A 17,791-nucleotide genomic window follows, 5' to 3' on the forward strand; every position below is an offset into this window, starting at 1 on the left:
TTACGTAATCCCGGTATGACTCTTGGTATCTCTACTGAATCAAATGCCTTTTCGTAATCTATGAAAGCCATATGGGGAGGCTTATTATACTCTGCGGATTTATCGATAACCTTACATGGTTGTTATCCATTGTAGAGTATCCCTTCCTGAAGCCAACCTGTTCCCTTGGTTGACTAAAGTCCAGTTGAGTCTACCGTTGTGTTATAGCAAAGGCATGGACGGATTCGCTAAAATATGTACTCGCGAGTTGAAATCCAGAAGTACGAAACAACGAAACACATTGCCAGAGGGAGAAAACAGGATGAGTGCTGACACTGACAAATTAAACGAAAGTTAAACGTTAATCGTTATGCAGTATGTTATTTAGTGGTCCCGTGCCGTTTATATGTGCAAAAGTGGCATTTTCTATCTCGGAAAAATTAGGAGCAATTTACTTGGCCATCGAAAGAGAATTTCGCTTAATATCAGAAAACCAATGTTCTACATCCAAAGTTCAGCACCTAAGTATAGTACGTTCACTCTATAATCGCTTCCTTATCGGCAATTCATAACTTACTCAAACAGGTCGGCGAATAAAAAGCACCCTAAAAGCAAAGAACAAAAACATACTGTGGTCTTACGTCCGAAAACCACAATCTGATTATGAGGAAAACCTCATCGGAGACCTCAGCCCGGGTCGTTACTTTGCATAATTTTCAATAAAGTTGTTTCTATCCATTATGAGGCAAGCCGTAGTGGGGGACTCGGGATTAATTTTGCCCACCTGGTGTTCTTTAACGTCCACCCAATTCACGTACGCAGGCGTTTTTGCAAATCTCCCCCATCGATATGCAGCCACTGTGGCAGGGGTTACCAGCCTCAGGCTTAGCAGCCCAACGCCAAAGCCACTACGACAACACGGCGGGTAGGCTAAGAGTGGCTTGTCTAGTCCCTGAATGAGAATTACTATGTGCATTTGTCCTCGCATTGTCATGCGCGTAGGTGCTTTCTCGCGTGTCTGGTCGCGGGAGAGCACACTGAGAGGCTACTGAAACACACTGGAGGGCCAATTGAAACGGCTGATATCGCATACAAAGGTGAATCGCGTGTATACAAGGCGTTGATTTCGATCTCTAAGAAGGAGCTCTACTATGACATTAGTTATTTATGGTCATTATTTCGTTCCGTGCATCGTGTATTAGTGCGGCAAGAGGGTTTTAGTTGTTATCGTTATTAATGAAGCGTGCAAGTACAGTAGATTCTAGCGTCATTGCTACTGAATGTTTGTTGTAAGAGAAGCGCCCGTTCTGTTTGCTTCGCTGTAATAAACGAGAAAAATGAAGGAATCCACGAGCCTCGATTTTTATTTGGTCGCTACTTTACAGACTAGCAGACAACGGCATTTAACAATTAACTTCCCTTATGATCCCTCGAGCATAAGGAGTTAACTGTGAAGTTTAACTGAAATATAGACCTAATAAGGCAAAGGATGATGATTGAAGCTGACGGAAGGATGACTTGCAACGTGTGGAAAGAAACATCGTCCACATTACTCTGGCGGTGCTTTGTCAATTCTAAATTTGTGCCTCCTTATTTTGCTGCGTTCTGTATTGCCGCACGCAGCGTTCCATATCATGCATGCCTCCACGTGCAGCTCTACTCTAGCGTGTGTTTGCGCTCCAGGATTCGCCGGCGGTGCCAGCGCCGAGTCGCTGCGATCGCTGGCCGGAGCGGGGAGGGGTGAGTCGATACGAGGCAAGGGGTTGATCGCGGTTGCCGCGCCCTATCTGCGGAGCGTACCACGGGCACGAGTCCGAGGCGAGAGGGGAGAGGCGGCGGAGGCCCTCGCCGGAGCCGCTGGCCTTCAAACGCGCTCCGGGCACCGGCACAGAAAGGCCGCGACGGCAGCGCACGTCTCAAGCTACGCCACCGCTCGGAACCCGAGCTGCACCGGCGAGCGCTGGGTTGCAGCGGCGCTCTCTGGCCCGAGGCTAGTGGCCGCCACGTGAAACGGCAACGCATTTCCAGGCTCTGCACCGAGCGCGGTTCCGAGTGAGCGATGTGTTGGTTCGGCGCTCGTTGACTGGGACGTGATCAGCGTGTTGTCCTGACTCGCCCTGCAGCAAACAATTTGGCACGCTGTGAACACTTTCTTCCGCTGCGCGCCTTGTCACGGATTCTCGCGCAATGCGTCAATGTGCCAATGCTGTGCGCTAATCGTTGAACTCTATCTTAAATTTCTCTTCGGGTTCGAACGGCGGTATGTTCGGTGAATCTAAAGCACCTAACATTTGACGCACGTGCTCAACCAGTGTCGACTCTGAGTGCTTCGTGTGCGCTGGCGAACGTGCTTCATTCGGCGCTTCTTCTCAGGCTATTGCCGGCGCTGGATAGATGGCGAAGCGGGTGCTGCCACCCGTTTAACTGTCCACTATCAGCGTGATGTCACCGCTTGGTGTCAGTCTCCGGGCATGAACTCGTGCGCCTCCTCTTCTTTCTCGGCACCTTCCGGCGCATTGTTTTGAACAGCTGTCGCCGTCGGTTGATGAACAGTATACAGTGGCCGTGTAAGACAGTGGAAAGCGGAGTAATGATCCCCTCGTTCCAGCTGCTGCTTGCTTTGTTAGCATTCGGTAAGTTTCCGCGTTCAGTACGTTCATCGCGTGGTGTGGTTTAAGTGCCACATAATGTTCCCCTTCCTGCCTCTATGATTCAGGAAGTTAAATAGCCTTGCTGTGCGCTTTCCAGCCTGATTGTTTTTCCTTTCATTTCCTTTCTTTTTTTGCGGGCACATTTGCTGGTGGAGGTGAATCAGCGTGTACTAATGATCCATAAATATTCAATGCATTCTATACTTAAACACCAGTTTAATCCATCCGAAGCTGACATCGTGGCTAGAAGTTGCTAGAAGGGTTAAAACGATTTCGTCAAATAAGAAAATCACGTGCCATGTTTATTTGTTGAGCTTGTTGCACCTCATTATTATAAACTAATAGGCACCATCAGCGCTTCCTGTTTATGTATATACTCGTTCGCAGTGAGGTGCTTAACGAGCTGGAAAAATTCGCACATTGTAACACACGATAATTTTGGAACACTGGTCTAAAATTACATGGAAGATAGCTTTCTTTAGACGCACAATATCTGGCGGATACTGCCAAAAGAAAGATGATTAGAAAATTAACCGACACTGCGTGTTATCATACTCTTGGGCGGGAAAAATCAAATGAGTGAGCGAACAGGTACCATCGAATTTTGCGTCCACCCCGTCACACCGTAAGTAGTTTTTACAGACTCCATCCTTAAAGGACATTATCAGAACTGGCTTTTCAGAAAACGAAAGCCTTTCTGCCTATCCACAGGTAAGCCCATGCTGTCACATTTCCAAGAAATAATTATAATTTTCTTTAGTAATGCTGTCCAGCAAGCTAGAAAAGAAACGAAAGATTTATTAAAATTTCTATGCATCTGAACTTCCTAAACACGTGTATGCTACATCCTATACGAGCTGAAATTTGGGCGAGGTTGTCAGACTGCATACTTGAGCTGAAGCGTACCAAACAGGACTAGCGCTAACTTCAAACTTGAGTTTATTCTCAGAAAATCACGCGCTTTTATCTGTCGACGCTGGTCACAAGCACAATACATCATTGCGCCGGCACATTTTAATCCATCAAAAATGTTTGCAGTAGTTGCACAAGTCAAACGCAACTATGTGCATAAAAACACAAGAAAGTCAAAAGCTCCGAGATCGCAAGACACAGAAGCAAGCTCCGAATCAGGCCCTTATCGGTAGCTTGAAGTGCATCAATTTTATGAAGGCAGGAGCGGAGTGCGCACCATAGAAAAGGTTGAGAAGAGAAATAAGCATGAGGTAATACCACATATTTATGGCCTTTCGCATCGCCAAAAAAGCGTCCTTCCGATATAATGTTGATGTTTTAAGTGCTAAGAACAAGCTAGGTGCTATTTGTCATGTTCTTCACAAGCGCATTCGCACGAAGGGGAAACCAAACAAGCTCCGTGCATCACGAGACACTACAGAAACTGCGCTACTGGTGCGTGTAATGTGGTGCACCTCATTCCATATTTATGTGGACATAAATACATAAGACAGACAGGCGGCTGCCTAAACATTAGGCTCAGAGAGAAGGACAGTTCCCTAAAAGGGTCACCATATTCGAATCTTGTCATTAACTGCCGACAACGGGGATGTAAACTCGTTCTACGTGGCACTATTGTCCTTTTTCGGCACCGACACAGGACAACTAGGGATGTTGTAGAGGCTTTCGACATTCACAAAAACGGTCCCACGTGTGTCAGCGAGCCCTCGATTAACCGTAGCACAAGTGAAACAACATATCTCGGCAAAGCGTCTTTCGCTGCTAACACAATGCTATCAGTGCAAGTATGATAAGGGCCTGATTCGGAGCTTCCTTCAATGTCTTAGGATCTCGGAGCTTTTGGTTTGTTGCGTTTTTAAATGCATACTGCGATTGACTTGTGCAACCATTTTAAACAGTTTGGGAGATTGGACCGCGCTTGCGCAATGATGTATTGTGCTTTTGATTAGTGTCGACAGATAAAAAACGCGCAGTTTTCTGAGAATAAACTTTAGTTCGAAGTTATAGTGCTCGTGCTGCCTGATGTTCCTTTCCTCTGTCACCCTGTTTATTGCGATTCAAGAATGTATGTTATAACCCGACGAACTCAGATATCTCTTTCCTGCTTGCTACGTCTGGAAACGGTAGTCAGGCTGTTTATTTCCAAGATGGTTGGGAACGGGCCGCGTACAACACAACTGTTTATCCAACTGTACCAGTTATAGCACACACCACAAATAATGCTCATTGTGACTTCACTGCTTTGCAAAGTACAAAGACTCCTAATAATCTGCCTTCAAAGTATCTATGGGACGTACAGATAACTAACGAGCTCTGCGGCAAGCAACCAGATTATTCAAAGGAATCAAAGCACATTTTCTAAATATGTACATGCCTTCGAATCAAACCAGTTTTCCCTTTCTTGTATTCATGGCTCCTGAGGCCAGACAATGGTTGAAACTACTCAGTGAATAAACAAAATAAACATGGCTCATCTAAAAAAAATTCAGTGCCCTTCTACTTTCTGAAGAAGGATGAGCAGTGAAACTGTGTATGTGGGCTCTTTAATGACGAACTGCACCTCCGCTATGGATCAGCCTGGTATTGCACTATCTTTGGGATCGGCCCACGCATGGGAAGTGCTTAACGCCTGCTTCACCTCAGCCACGGGTCGGCCCGGAATTGCACTATCTTTGGGATCGGCTCACGTATGGGGAGTGCTGAACGCCTGCTTCACCTCCGTTAAGGGTCGGCCCGGTATTGCACTATCTTCGGGATTTTTTTTTTCTACCCACGGACACGATAGTGAGGAAAGTAGCATTAACAGCTTCGCTGTAAAACTCCCCAAGTGTTCACGTTGCGGAATTTTTGAAATATGTGTGCTCGTATCTTGAAGTAAGAACCTATACAGTTTATGCAATTAAATTTGGGGAAGCGGTAGGCTAGCACTCGTACTACACATGATAACAAAATGGGGGAAAGAATAACCCTGAAGAGTCTTGTTAGGACGTGGCATACTCTACCAGACCGAATCTCTCTAACCGTGAAAGCAATCGTCGCATTGTTATCCCTTTATATGGCTCTGTGTTTTATGAGACGATCAAAAAAATCTCAATTTCTCCTTTTGACCAACACGTGGCGTATCATCACAATGCAAATACGATGGAAAGGCATGTTTGTAATTTGCTTCTATTCATTGCAATTACAGCGTCTGTAACTTACAGTTCATACAGAATTTAAGATAGTTACAGTTACCTCATACAGTTACAGTTACCTGCTGACACACTTACAGCTCACGATCCTGCAACATCCGACGCAGGCGTGAACTATTACTGCACAACCGTGTCATCGTAATACCACTACAATTTTTCAGCCATCGATGTGATACCATCAATGTTTATTTTGCGCGCGAGCCCACGTCACACGCGCCGAGCTACCATGCATGGTGGTTGCTTTCATCATCATCACGCTATAATATGTCTGTCGAGCAACAAAATTGTTCCCTACAGTTAGATCGCGGTTCAAGAGCATAGCACTAGAATCACTCTTCTCCCGCCTTCCGAAATTAAGGACAGGAAATGCGCAGCTTACCGTCACGTATGGGTGATCCTGAGATGGTAAGCGCCTACCCAGCACACCGCCAACTACGAACCGCCATTGCAATTATCGAACCAAGTAAGGCGTAAAAATATGGTCGCACGACGTTTGATATACAAGCGTGGGTGCATACCTGTGTCAGCGACAATGATCAGTGAATGGTGTACTTTTTGACGTCGCCAACGGGGTCTGCTGCGGGCCTTTCAAAATTGTATCTTTTTCTGGACAGTTTTCAAGCTGTATCATTAGCGATGTGTTATTCACTCTCTTCACTTAAGCTAAGCCACTAGGAGACCCATTAGAAACCTGCTGTGAACACGATATCATGGTACAAGCTAGCAAAACAAGGAGCTCGTTTTCGCAGAAGAAAGAAAGGAGTATTTACTGGTCCTACATCCTGCTGGCTTAATCTAGATATCGAAGACGCCGCAAGGAGGTGCTTCGGAATTATGCTGACCTCCGTGGGAGGAGAGAGAGAGAGAGAGAGAGAGCTGCTTGCTGCAGGCGGACCTGACCTTGCAAAAGTTGCCGGCAACTGCTCAGCTTGAGCGCTGCCTATCACACGCCTTATGGTCTGGAGCCATTCATATTCTATCTGGTCCCATAATAGCACCTGGGGACAAAACGAACTTGCGATTATTTGACGTTCCACTCAACATACGGTAGAAAAGCGGTTTTGGCGTTCTTGACATATCAGAACCCGGCTGCGGTTTCGAGCAATTGAACACGCAACTTCGTCCTCGGAATCAGGATCACATTGTCTACGAGAATGGCATGAAATGTCCCTGATAATGGTTTTAAGCTTTGTGCCTCACTATGGTCAGTAACTTGATTGAACACGAAATATGGCGTTACCCAGCAAGGGCGACCTGTCGATTCAAGCGGGACTCCTGCGATCGCGTTCCGCGTTCACATTTTGGCGCATATTATACTTTGCGTAAGCAGCCAACACTGGGCGATTTGGTGTATGTTTATTGTCAAACGAGAGCACTGAAAGCAGGAGGAAGTAAGGTACACTATCTCCAATGGAGTACACTGTGGAGCACACACAAGGTGGCTCCTTTGCTACGTGGTTTGTCGCCATCGCGTGGCGCTTTCGAGAGCAATAGTTTAAATGGAAACTGCAGAAGTTAGTCTTCCGGCACATCTACAGAACTATAGTTCAGATGAGAACGATTAGAAATGAAGGTATACACACACTGCACACCACAGGCACATGCCAAACACACAGCACACAGAATACGAACGAAGTGAGGAATCCGTTTGGGAGCAGGTTGTCTGAGAAAAGTTGGCAGTTTCGCCCGAAGAGCGAAGAATGGAAGGCCATAGCAACGGTTATAGTTGTGCTTGAACTCTTCGGACGATGTTCCAACTACGCCGATGCCACACGCTGGTGCAACGCAGCACGCGAGGCGCAACTGTTGGTGGGTAGAAGGAACAATGTCCTGACAGCTACCAGGCGTCTCACAACGCTGGCTTGTTAAGGAGCGTCACCAGTGGCGTTGCAGCCATCCAGCCTCGATAGTGCACGAGATGAGACCGATCGAAACCCGTCGGCTTTATTCAGCGCACAGTAAAATATCGGGTAATGTTATCGTGAAGGATACATTAAAAACTAAATTCTGGGGCTTTACCTGCCAAAACCACGCTATGATTATAAGGTACGCCATAGTGGGGGACTCCTTATGAGTTCTTACCAACTGGGGTTCTTCAGCATACACCCAATGCACGGTACACGGGCGTTTTTTGCACTTCGCCCTAATCGAAATGCGGCCGCCACGGGCGGGCTTTGATCCCGCGCCCTCGGGCGTAGCAGCGCAATGCCAAGGCCACTATACCGCCACCACGGTTGACAGTTACTTTTAGTACCGCTCAGACCAGTGCACACACACAGTAGCTCAGCAGGAACATTAGTGAGGCGTGCGCACTACCCTCATGCCAGCAGCCCAAGGCACAACGCTGTCTCACACCCGCCACCGACACTATTGAGTAAAGCCTCGACCATGCGTTCACTTCACGTTTTTGAAGACCCTATAACAATAGCTCTAATACTTTGCGCCCGAGCCACGCATGCACCGTCAACAGCAGGACATAATGACAACGGCTGGGACGGCACCAATGGCAGGAATTCGTGTCAAGCGTGCGCATAATAGCAATTAAAGGCGAAAGCGCATTCGCTGCGTGGGACACTCACACACAAGCAATACTATTCCATGGACGAATTCGTCGCTCTGCAGGACCTGTCATTTGCCCAGAGAGGGAGACAGAAGAAAGGGGAAAGAACCAGAAAAGAAATCCGACCTGCTACTTTACGCTGGGGAGAGTAAGGAGGAGGAGGTAACGAGATAGCAAAGCGCAAAGAGAGAATGAACAGGAGCACAGCCACACAGTCACAACTGGTCACTATGACCGCATACAATCGCCGCATAGTAGCACTATAAACGCCATTTCAAGGTACAGCCGCTTGTGCAGTCTTGTTGTCCTTAAAGACTGCAAGTCATCGCCTTCCGCTGTGACGGCTTGGGAGGTCGGCATTCTACAATAATTTGCTGTGTTAAAGGTCTTTGACCAAAGCACGCTAACGCAATTTAAATTGCAGCAGGACAGCCACACATAACGTGTGGGAGAGTCTCCTCGCTACCACAGTCATCAAATGAGGCGTTGTCGACCCATCCGATTCGGAAAATAAAAGACTTCTTAAGGGCCACAACTAGCCATATTTGACAAAGCAGGATTAAAATTAAATTAGGGGGTTTTACGTGGCGAAACCACCATCTGATTATGAGGCACACCGTATAGGGGGGACTCCGGAAATTGGGACCAACTGGCGTTCTTCAACGTGCACCCAAATCTAAGTACACAGATGTTTTCGTACTTAGACCCGATTGAAATGCAGCCGCCCTGGCTGAGATTCGATCCGACGACCTCATAATTAGCAGCCCGACACTATAGCCACTAAGCAACCGCGACACATTAAAGCAGCGTTGCCTCGCGTTGGCAGTGTGCAGCTGGGATGCGAATGCGGCAAGAAGAATCCAAGTGATGCAGCCGCTTGCCTTGAAATTTTGTGGTGCTCCACATGTAGGAAGTGATGTCCCTTTCCAGCATTCGAAGTTTTCTAGAGGCATCTGTCCTTGATTACGCTATCGTCTCCTCTTAGCTGCCTTAAACAGTAGACCGAGCAGCGTTATCAACATGTCCGTTACCTATTACGCCGCAGTCACTTGAAGGCACTAAAATGTCAGGGGGTGTCCTTTCCCAGCCAAAGTATAGATTAGTTCTCTAATCTCAAATACCAGTTGTCCCTGTGGTCCACACCGCAGGGCTGATAGCAAAGACTGCAGCGCTGCCTTCGAGTCGCTGAAAATTGACGATTTTCAAAGTTGCTCTTGGCTGACGAGACAAAGTGCAGCGTGAAAAGCTGAAAATTCCAAAGCCGTCGATGTCGTTAGATGGCACGTCTTCAAACTAATGATGGTGATGGCTCTCGTTCTAAAAAAAAAACACGTCTCCAGACTAATAGCAGAATTGATGATTCAACAGTTCTAAGCATGTACGGCATCCGCGTACCTGTCGCGTAAAATAAGGAGGGACATTTAAGCAGCGCACTTACACCTGACACGTTGCGCGCATGCATAAAAACGACATACACAGGCGCAGGACTGCAACTATTGTTGTTGTCAAGTGCCTGTGTATGAACTTCTTATTTTTGCATGTACGTCCAGATTTAGGTGCACTGCTTCACTATCATGGCGCACTAACTATCCCATCAGTATCTACTAAGAAAGGAGAGATAGTTCTCTAAGAGCAGGAAATGGCCGCTCAGATTTTCTTCCGATTCCTGGTAAGGTGAGGTGCGCTGCTGGTATAGCCATGCACCATGGATGAATCGATGACTTAGTTGAGGGGGTGAAGTCTGGTTGAAGACTGCAGATGTAATAATCAGAAATCGTAACACAAAATAATGCGGCCTAATTCTGACGATAGTGTTGCAAGATGCTGGGAATGGGCTCTAGCAAAGTGCCTAATGTGCACTCTCAGCCCCTCCGCCGCAATTCATGTTTGCGTTGTGTTGTGCGATTGCTATAGTCGCCGCTGTTTACGCGCATTTTGGCAAACCACGACAAACCCTAAGTATGTATGTATATATATATATATATATATATATATATATATATATATATATATATATATATATGAGAAGAGAGGGGGTTAACCGAGGGTCCCGATTTTTATTAGTCATATCATGAGAAGCCAACAAACTCTGCCACCAAGGACAACATAGGGGAAATTACTTGTGCTTGATAAATGAAATAAAGAAACGATAAATTAATGGAAATTAAAGTGGATGAAAAAACAACTTGCCGCAGGTGGGAAACGAACCCACAACCTTCGCATTTCGCGTGCGATGCTCTACCAATTGAGCTACCGCGGCGCTGTTTCCCCATCCACTTTCTTGGGTATTTATGTGTCCTAGTAGAACCCTGGGAGTGTCAGCCAGCGCCACCACTCACATACCTTGGCGGCGGACGTGGAACGTCCTTTTTGCCGCAGGCGTCACGAGAACGTGATCTTTTTGGGTGAAGGCAACTGGTCAATAAACCCACACATGCTACCTGAAGGCATCAATGTTGCCGGATTCGAGACCCTCGGATTCGAGAACCACCTGCGGCAAGTTGTTTTTTCATCCACTTTAATTTCCATTAATGTATCGTTTCTTTATTTCATTTATCAAGCACAAGTAATTTCCCCTATGTTGTCCTTGGTGTCAGTGTCTGTTGGCTTCTCATGATATGACTAATAAAAATCGGGACCCTCGGTTAACCCCCTGTCTTCTCGTTTACATAACGAGGGTCTCGAATCCGGCAACATTGATGCCTTCAGGTAGCATGTGTGGGTTTATTGACCAGTTGCCTTCACCCAAAAAGATCACGTTCTCGTGACGCCTGCGGCAAAAAGGACGTTCCACGTCCGCCGCCAAGGTATGTGAGTGGTGGCGCTGTCTAACACTCCCAGGGTTCTACTAGGACACATAAATACCCAAGAAAGTGGATGGGGAAACAGCGCCGCGGTAGCTCAATTGGTAGAGCATCGCACGCGAAATGCGAAGGTTGTGGGTTCGTTTCCCTCCTGCGGCAAGTTGTTTTTTCATCCACTTTAATTTCTATTAATTTATCGTTTCTTTATTTCATTTATCAAGCACAAGTAATTTCCCTATGTTGTCCTTGGTGTCAGTGTTTGTTGGCTTCTCATGATATGACTACATATATATATATATATATATATATATATATATATATATATATATACATATATATACATATATATATATATATATACATATATATACATATATATACATACGCGTCTGGAGCTTCCACGTGAGATGCAGGCGCTATTCACGAAGCAGATTTTCATTTGAATGAAGTAAAGACTCTTACCATGACCTTTATGCGAGATTTGCAGAGAAGCAAAGCTCTATCAACGCCACGTAAGTCTAGAGAACACGCAACGACGCGAAAAATTGTCTATGCCTAGTCGACTCTCTCAGCGAGTGATTAATGAGACAGCACCTTATACACTTTCTTTAAGAAACAGAAAATCGCAGACATGTTTCAGCGCACTGAGTGTAATTTGTCAGGAAGGATTTACCAAACCAACATCACAGCAACTTTAGAGTGGTCTGAAATTGGTGACATACCTTCTAGTAATGACAATGGCTTCGCTGATGGTTGTGTCGTGAACTTCAATCCTCCTTCAAGTGACCTTGCAGTGTAGTTAATGGGATGTCTCGCAAGTCTAAGGAAACATGCGTTTCGGAAGAAGTTTGAGCTCTCGAAATTGGCACTAGAACCCAGTGATATAGAGCTTCTGTCATCAGGCGTCGGTCACGTGAGGAGAAACTTCGACCAGCTGCCTCCTATCAGGGTGATTTTCATAGAGAAGTTGTGCGACTTTGCCTGGTCTACATTCTTGGTCTACGGCAACGTATAGTAATTCATAATGGAATGAACAAAGTTAACGGTAGTATTTGTAGATCGAGAATATTTGGAGATGCCATCACTTTGGACGACGTGGCTTTTAGAATGACCTTTAATTGGGTCGACGGCCATCCAGTGAAAAATTTGAGAACTATGCAACGTGAAGATATCGCTGTTGGAGATTGCGCCATTTATTTTCTCACACACGCTTCTGCTTGCATAGCCTATCAATGCGCAACGAGAGTGATATCAGTGAAACTCATCAACCTACATTACGGCTCCAGAAGACAGCAGAATGAAATCCTCCGTGAAGTAACGTATATACTTTTCGTGATAGCATAACCAAGCGTTATCTAACGCACCTGCACTGTGTAGTCCTCTCGTGTTCCTAACTGCTGGTCTATAATAATGCGATTAGCATTCTTTTCGAACTTTACCCGCTTCGCGGTTTATCCATGTTTCATACCTTTTTCACCAAGTGACCCAAGTTGTCTATACTAGCTTGGGTGACGAGGTATCTGCGGGCTGTTGTATTGCCGAGCAGACAACATAAGAGGCCGAATAGACAACTGGCTGATAGCTGCTGCAGGACTAGCAGGCAGCTTGGGTCACTTTGTTTGTGCCACTAGGTATGCGCCCGGACAGTCAGCTGCGGCACTGCGTATGCGATATTGGTATGAGCCCATTCTTGGCAAGTTCGCCAGAATGTATGTGCCAAGGTGAGAAAGCAGGCATGTAGCAATAAATTTTCATTTACTGTAATAATTAGAGTAATAATGTAATTAAGTAAAGCGTAATGAATTGACAGCGCTTTATCCGCAACAGACACCTCCGCGTCGAGCATGATCACTTGATGGATAGCCATTGCAAATAAAGTTACATCAAGGATACAATGGATAGTGAGGGATGCTACGTAGCTTTAACTGGGCGCAACAAGATATATGCTGTCGTCGTATCATTTGGCATTATGGTTGACAGCGAGATTGCCACCTAGTGTGCCTGCTGGCATGGCCATCAGTTTTAGTAATTCGTGGATGGCATGGAGATATTGGCTGCGAGGATTTACCGATTTGCCATTTGTCAGAGGCCCCTTGCCTGCGTATTATTAGGGATAACACGGCGCGCTCCTCATAGGTTTCGCTGTCGGCGCTCATTAAAAACACCACGCGGGAGCTTTCGTGGACAATTGTGTAAGTACTCTCGAAACTACGGAAGTTTTTTTTACTGTCAGAATAATAATCTTGGGCAAACAGAAAGCACATCATGGTTTACGCACGCTATCTCTACCAAATACGTACAGTCAACGCCCACTGCTCGCGGTTGCCGCGATGGATTCTCCCCGAACCGGTTTCTCCCGTGAAACATAGGCAATCACCAAGAGCAAACAATGTGAAATATGGTCTTACAGTGGGCTGTCTGTATACAACCAAATGGAGCATAACAGAATGAAACTTTAGTGCAGTGATTACACGGATTCGCAGCGTCCGCATGCATGTCTGCGCACGATGTTTCGCCTTCGCTGCGAACGCGTTTTCCCACTGTGCAGTGAGCTTCAGGCCACATCATATGAGCATTCGACAATACACAAACAACCATTGTTGTGTGGACGCTATCAGAGGTGTTCAAAAATAATTTCGTTATGGCTAGGGACTTCGACGCCTACGGTGACTCGTGATGTGCCGTCGCGACCATTGAATGTTTTTTTTTTCTTTTCTTCTTTAATTATTGGACGCTTGCATATCAATCATTATTTCTGAAGTTACATCGCACTGTATGTTTATCGATCTTCTTAGCGAGCAATTTCCCACTGCTTCTTTTTCTTAAACCAGTACATTCATTCAGAACCATCTTGGAGTATTCCACTCCTTATTATGGTCAAAGTTTTAGTTGTTCGAGCACGTATTAATTTTCTGGATGGTGCGGCGCAGATTCCATCGTTATATTTGTACAGTGTAGCCTGTTATTTATATTTTGTATGTACTGTATATCCTACAGGAATTACGTCACCTTTGACTAAGATCTACACCTAGACGTGTTTTAAGAAACACATTATTGTAAAAAAGCATGTGGCACGCTCAGTACAGTGTCAATGTCTTGTAGCTCCCTAAGGCCCATGACTCTCCGTGGGCTAATTGCAATGACGCTACCCCTGTGATTAATGTCGGTGATTTCACTGTGGATTTGTCGGGACCGAAAAGGGAGTGGCTTGCGCGTTTCGTGTTGCAAACATATCGCTTGCGATGTCGCTCTGATCCGGCCCAACCGACCAACCAACGGCGTACGTACATTAAAAGAATCGACATTTGGGCGAGTTGGTACTGGTTGAACATCTTGAAGGGGCAGCGCAAGACGACGAACACAAAAGGCATGGAACACACAGGACAGCGCTGAACTCACAACTAGCTTTATTAGAAGGCGTACACAAACTTTTGTACTACAACCCATAGCCACGTGTCCTCCCATCGATGGCGTCATTATCAGTGCGCAGGCAAAAACGCAAAATCTTGTAATCTAATGCTACACTATGAGGCGGTTTAAAAATTCTAATTCACTGTCGTACAAATTTAATGATGGCATGCTTACACAACGCGAACGATGGGAGAGCACGTGGCTATGGGTTGTAGTACACAAGTTTGTGTACGTCTTCTAATAAAGTTAGTTGTGAGTTCAGCGCTGTCCTCTGTGTTCCATGCCTTTTGTGTTCGTCGTCTTGCACTGCCCCTTCAAGATGTAGGTACATCAATTTGACATTATCAAAGAATGTGTTTGAAGTTGCGATTATGCCAATCAGTGTATTTCATAGCGACCACAAAGACACTGTAGCTGTCGTTGCTAAGTGAAAAGAAGTGATGCAATAATTTTTTTTACCACAAGTTTCCTTACCACGATGTTTGCATCTCTGCTGGTCATCCGCCTTTGCAAGCCGTAGTGGCGTCGAATTTTTTTTTTTTTTTTAGGAGTCCATCCTGAATTACTGACTCGTTGCTCATTACACGGTACACATGCTATGGAGAGACACGCTACCACATGTCTCACCCCTGGGGGCAAGTCACACTCGGGTGCAGGAGCAAGAATGTGTCAACGAACCGGAAAGACGGCAGTGAATCCTGCTGCTCACCGCTACGTTGTACATCAAACGCGATGCTTGAACTTTTGTCACAAATGGCAATGTAGTCGTACCAAACGCTCGCGTGTTTATTTTATCAGAGTTACAAACCGTAAACCTCACTGATGACTGCGCAAAAAAGAAGTGAGTGGTCTGTTCAACGAGAGCTTGTTCATTCAGTGTCATAGGCGTCGCTTCTAGGCCGTCCTATATATATATAAAAGGACACTAAAAAAACAAAATAGGTTTAGCTGTATCAGCAAATTTGGCATCTGCTATTAATTAAGTTAGATTCTAGGGTCTTACGGGTCAAAACTATGATCTGATTACGAGACATGCGGTATCTAATGTACCAAAAAGGAGCTGTACCGGCAAAGTAGGCTTGGTTACCGAAAAAGAAGCAGAAACAAATGACTAGGTTCACGTTCCCTCACCAGGCCGCACTTACGTCATGGATTTAACACGGTGGTTGGTTGGGCCCAGTTAACTTTTTATCGGTAAAGATACATTGTATTCTAGAAGAGTTAAATACTGCACTCAGCAGGTTTCAGCACCCTTTACTGCGCCACGACGGTGAAGTAACATTTGCGTACCTGCGCTGGGGTTGCTCCCACCCTCTTACCGAAAAACTTATGAAAATAGAATTTTTAAAGAACACTTAATCATTGCGAACTAGTTTGGTAGTTCTCTTTTCTGTATATTCAGTGGGAAGCCTTCAAAAGGAAGTGCCCGAACTGCCAGGCAGCGCACTGCGGTGCTGGAATTGCCTCTCAAGGTTTTGGGAGGGTTGCGCAGAACGCGTTGGCTTTTAACGAATAGGTGCGCAGCGCTATCCGAAGCGCCAAATTCCTGCTTCCTGCGCTCTGATGTCGACGTGCCCATTTCTAGCACCACCGTGCTCATATCTTGTAATCATATTTGCCCCCCTCTTATGTAAAAGCACTTAACCATGTGCATTCCGTGCGCCCTGCGTTGATCTCATTCCTCGCGCGAACACCTTCCGATCTGCCAGTCTAGGTTCAACGCACACGCGTTACTCAGCGGGTAGTTTTCGCTAATCTAATTTTGCTGTGAACTTTTTTCATTGCCACAAAAAAAAAAGAAGTTTGACAACTAGGTCAAAAAAAAATTTAACGTGCATCTTTGTTTCTTCCTTTTCTGCACCTCTGCCAAAGTCATCCTTGCACTCACCGCAAAACTCGGAAGTGAAAAACGAAATAACGGCGAAGAAATACTGCGACGTGCCGGCTAATGCCTGTAATGAGTAAGAGTCTTGGGAGCCTTTTATCTTATTTCCTCTGAATAGATTCCGTCCAACGCCTGGAACTTATTATTTGGTCGGCATTTTGTTTTTTTCTATTACACTTGTCTGTGCTTCCGCGGACGCACCATGTTTACTCTGCCTTTCAGTTTGCCTCCTTAGGTTATTCTGGCCGATTCTATGTATTTATAGCGCGTTGCCTATTCCGCATATCAGTCTTCAGTGTAGCTTTTCTTTTTTCTTCGCCCATTAATTCCAAGCTCTACCCTGTAATTCACCCGCTTCGCGCCTGCATAACTTGAACGTGGTCTTTTGCAATTCATAACTTTGAAGAAAGCAAAAATTCTCCTGCCTAGCAGAAAGATGAGAAAAGGGCAAAAATACAGCCAAGCTTCCCAGCCGTTATCACAGTTTCCTTCTCGGCTTCCGTCATTATACACATGCAGAACTATTACCGCCTCTTTTTCATTTCTACGTTATTTATTTTTTCTCATGCACGGTATATGTACGCCTTTGTGTTGGATTTACATGCGTTCGGTCTCATTTTCTTCAATGTTTCCCGCTCTCTAACTTCTTAGTTTCTGCCTCACGTGCCTTTTTCCTTCTTTTTTTTTGTCTGGTTTTGTTTTTGTTCCGAAAACAGCAGGTTCATTTCCTCGTGAAGCTTTGACGTGCATGGAGCCTTGTGCTCGTTAATGAATTTTACTTCCGTTGGTTTTCTTTCTTTTCTTTTTTTTTTACGCATAGTCGAAGCTACAGAGGTTTCTCAGCGTCAGCTGGCTGTGTCGCGCACTTGCGCGAACAGGGCAATTTCGGCGAAATGTGGACGCCGTAATCTCGGCGCACACCGAATACCTTCCTTTATAGGCTCGCGCTTCTTCTTGGCTCCATGTTTCTCCATGTCCATGTTAGTTTGTTGGCCCCATCTGCTGAAATATTCTGTCGTTGAGCTCATTTCTCCGCCGTCAAGCCCGGTGCGCGAAAAGCTGCCGTAAGTGTGGGCTTCAAGGAAAGTACAGTTGCTAAGTGTGGAAGCTTAGTTACCAACTTACTGCCGGATTACGTGTTTCCTTATATTTCTCTTTCTTTCCTTCTTTCTTTCTTTCTTTCTTTCTTTCTTTCTTTCTTTCTTTCTTCCGTCCTTCCTTCCTTTCTTTCTTTCTTTTGCTTTTCGTGTTACTCAGCCAAGCAGGTGATTAGACGGCGGTATGTTTCGATTTGCGCTGACGTGTTTTAGTCTATGCTCAGCATAGCAAAGGGGTTA

At 45.6% G+C, this 17,791-nt stretch overlaps 1 protein-coding gene and 1 non-coding gene across 2 annotated transcripts in view; one reads left to right on the forward strand and one right to left on the reverse strand.

Annotated features, from left to right (window-relative positions):
* The first annotated feature begins 1,788 nt into the window (after positions 1-1,788).
* LOC126536325 (cell adhesion molecule Dscam1-like) overlaps positions 1,789-17,791 on the forward strand; it is a 400,621-nt gene continuing 384,618 nt past the window's right edge. Inside the window, exon 1 of the mRNA XM_050183244.3 lies at positions 1,789-2,612. Coding sequence (XP_050039201.1) covers positions 2,525-2,612 — 88 coding nt within the window. The 5' untranslated portion in view covers positions 1,789-2,524. The remainder of the gene's footprint in view (positions 2,613-17,791) is intronic.
* Positions 10,542-10,614, reverse strand: TRNAS-CGA (transfer RNA serine (anticodon CGA)). The gene has a single exon. It is a non-coding gene; the product is annotated as a tRNA-Ser (tRNA).

Source organism: Dermacentor andersoni, chromosome 4, assembly GCF_023375885.2.
Source record: "Dermacentor andersoni chromosome 4, qqDerAnde1_hic_scaffold, whole genome shotgun sequence".
NCBI classification, from domain to species: domain Eukaryota; kingdom Metazoa; phylum Arthropoda; class Arachnida; order Ixodida; family Ixodidae; genus Dermacentor; species Dermacentor andersoni.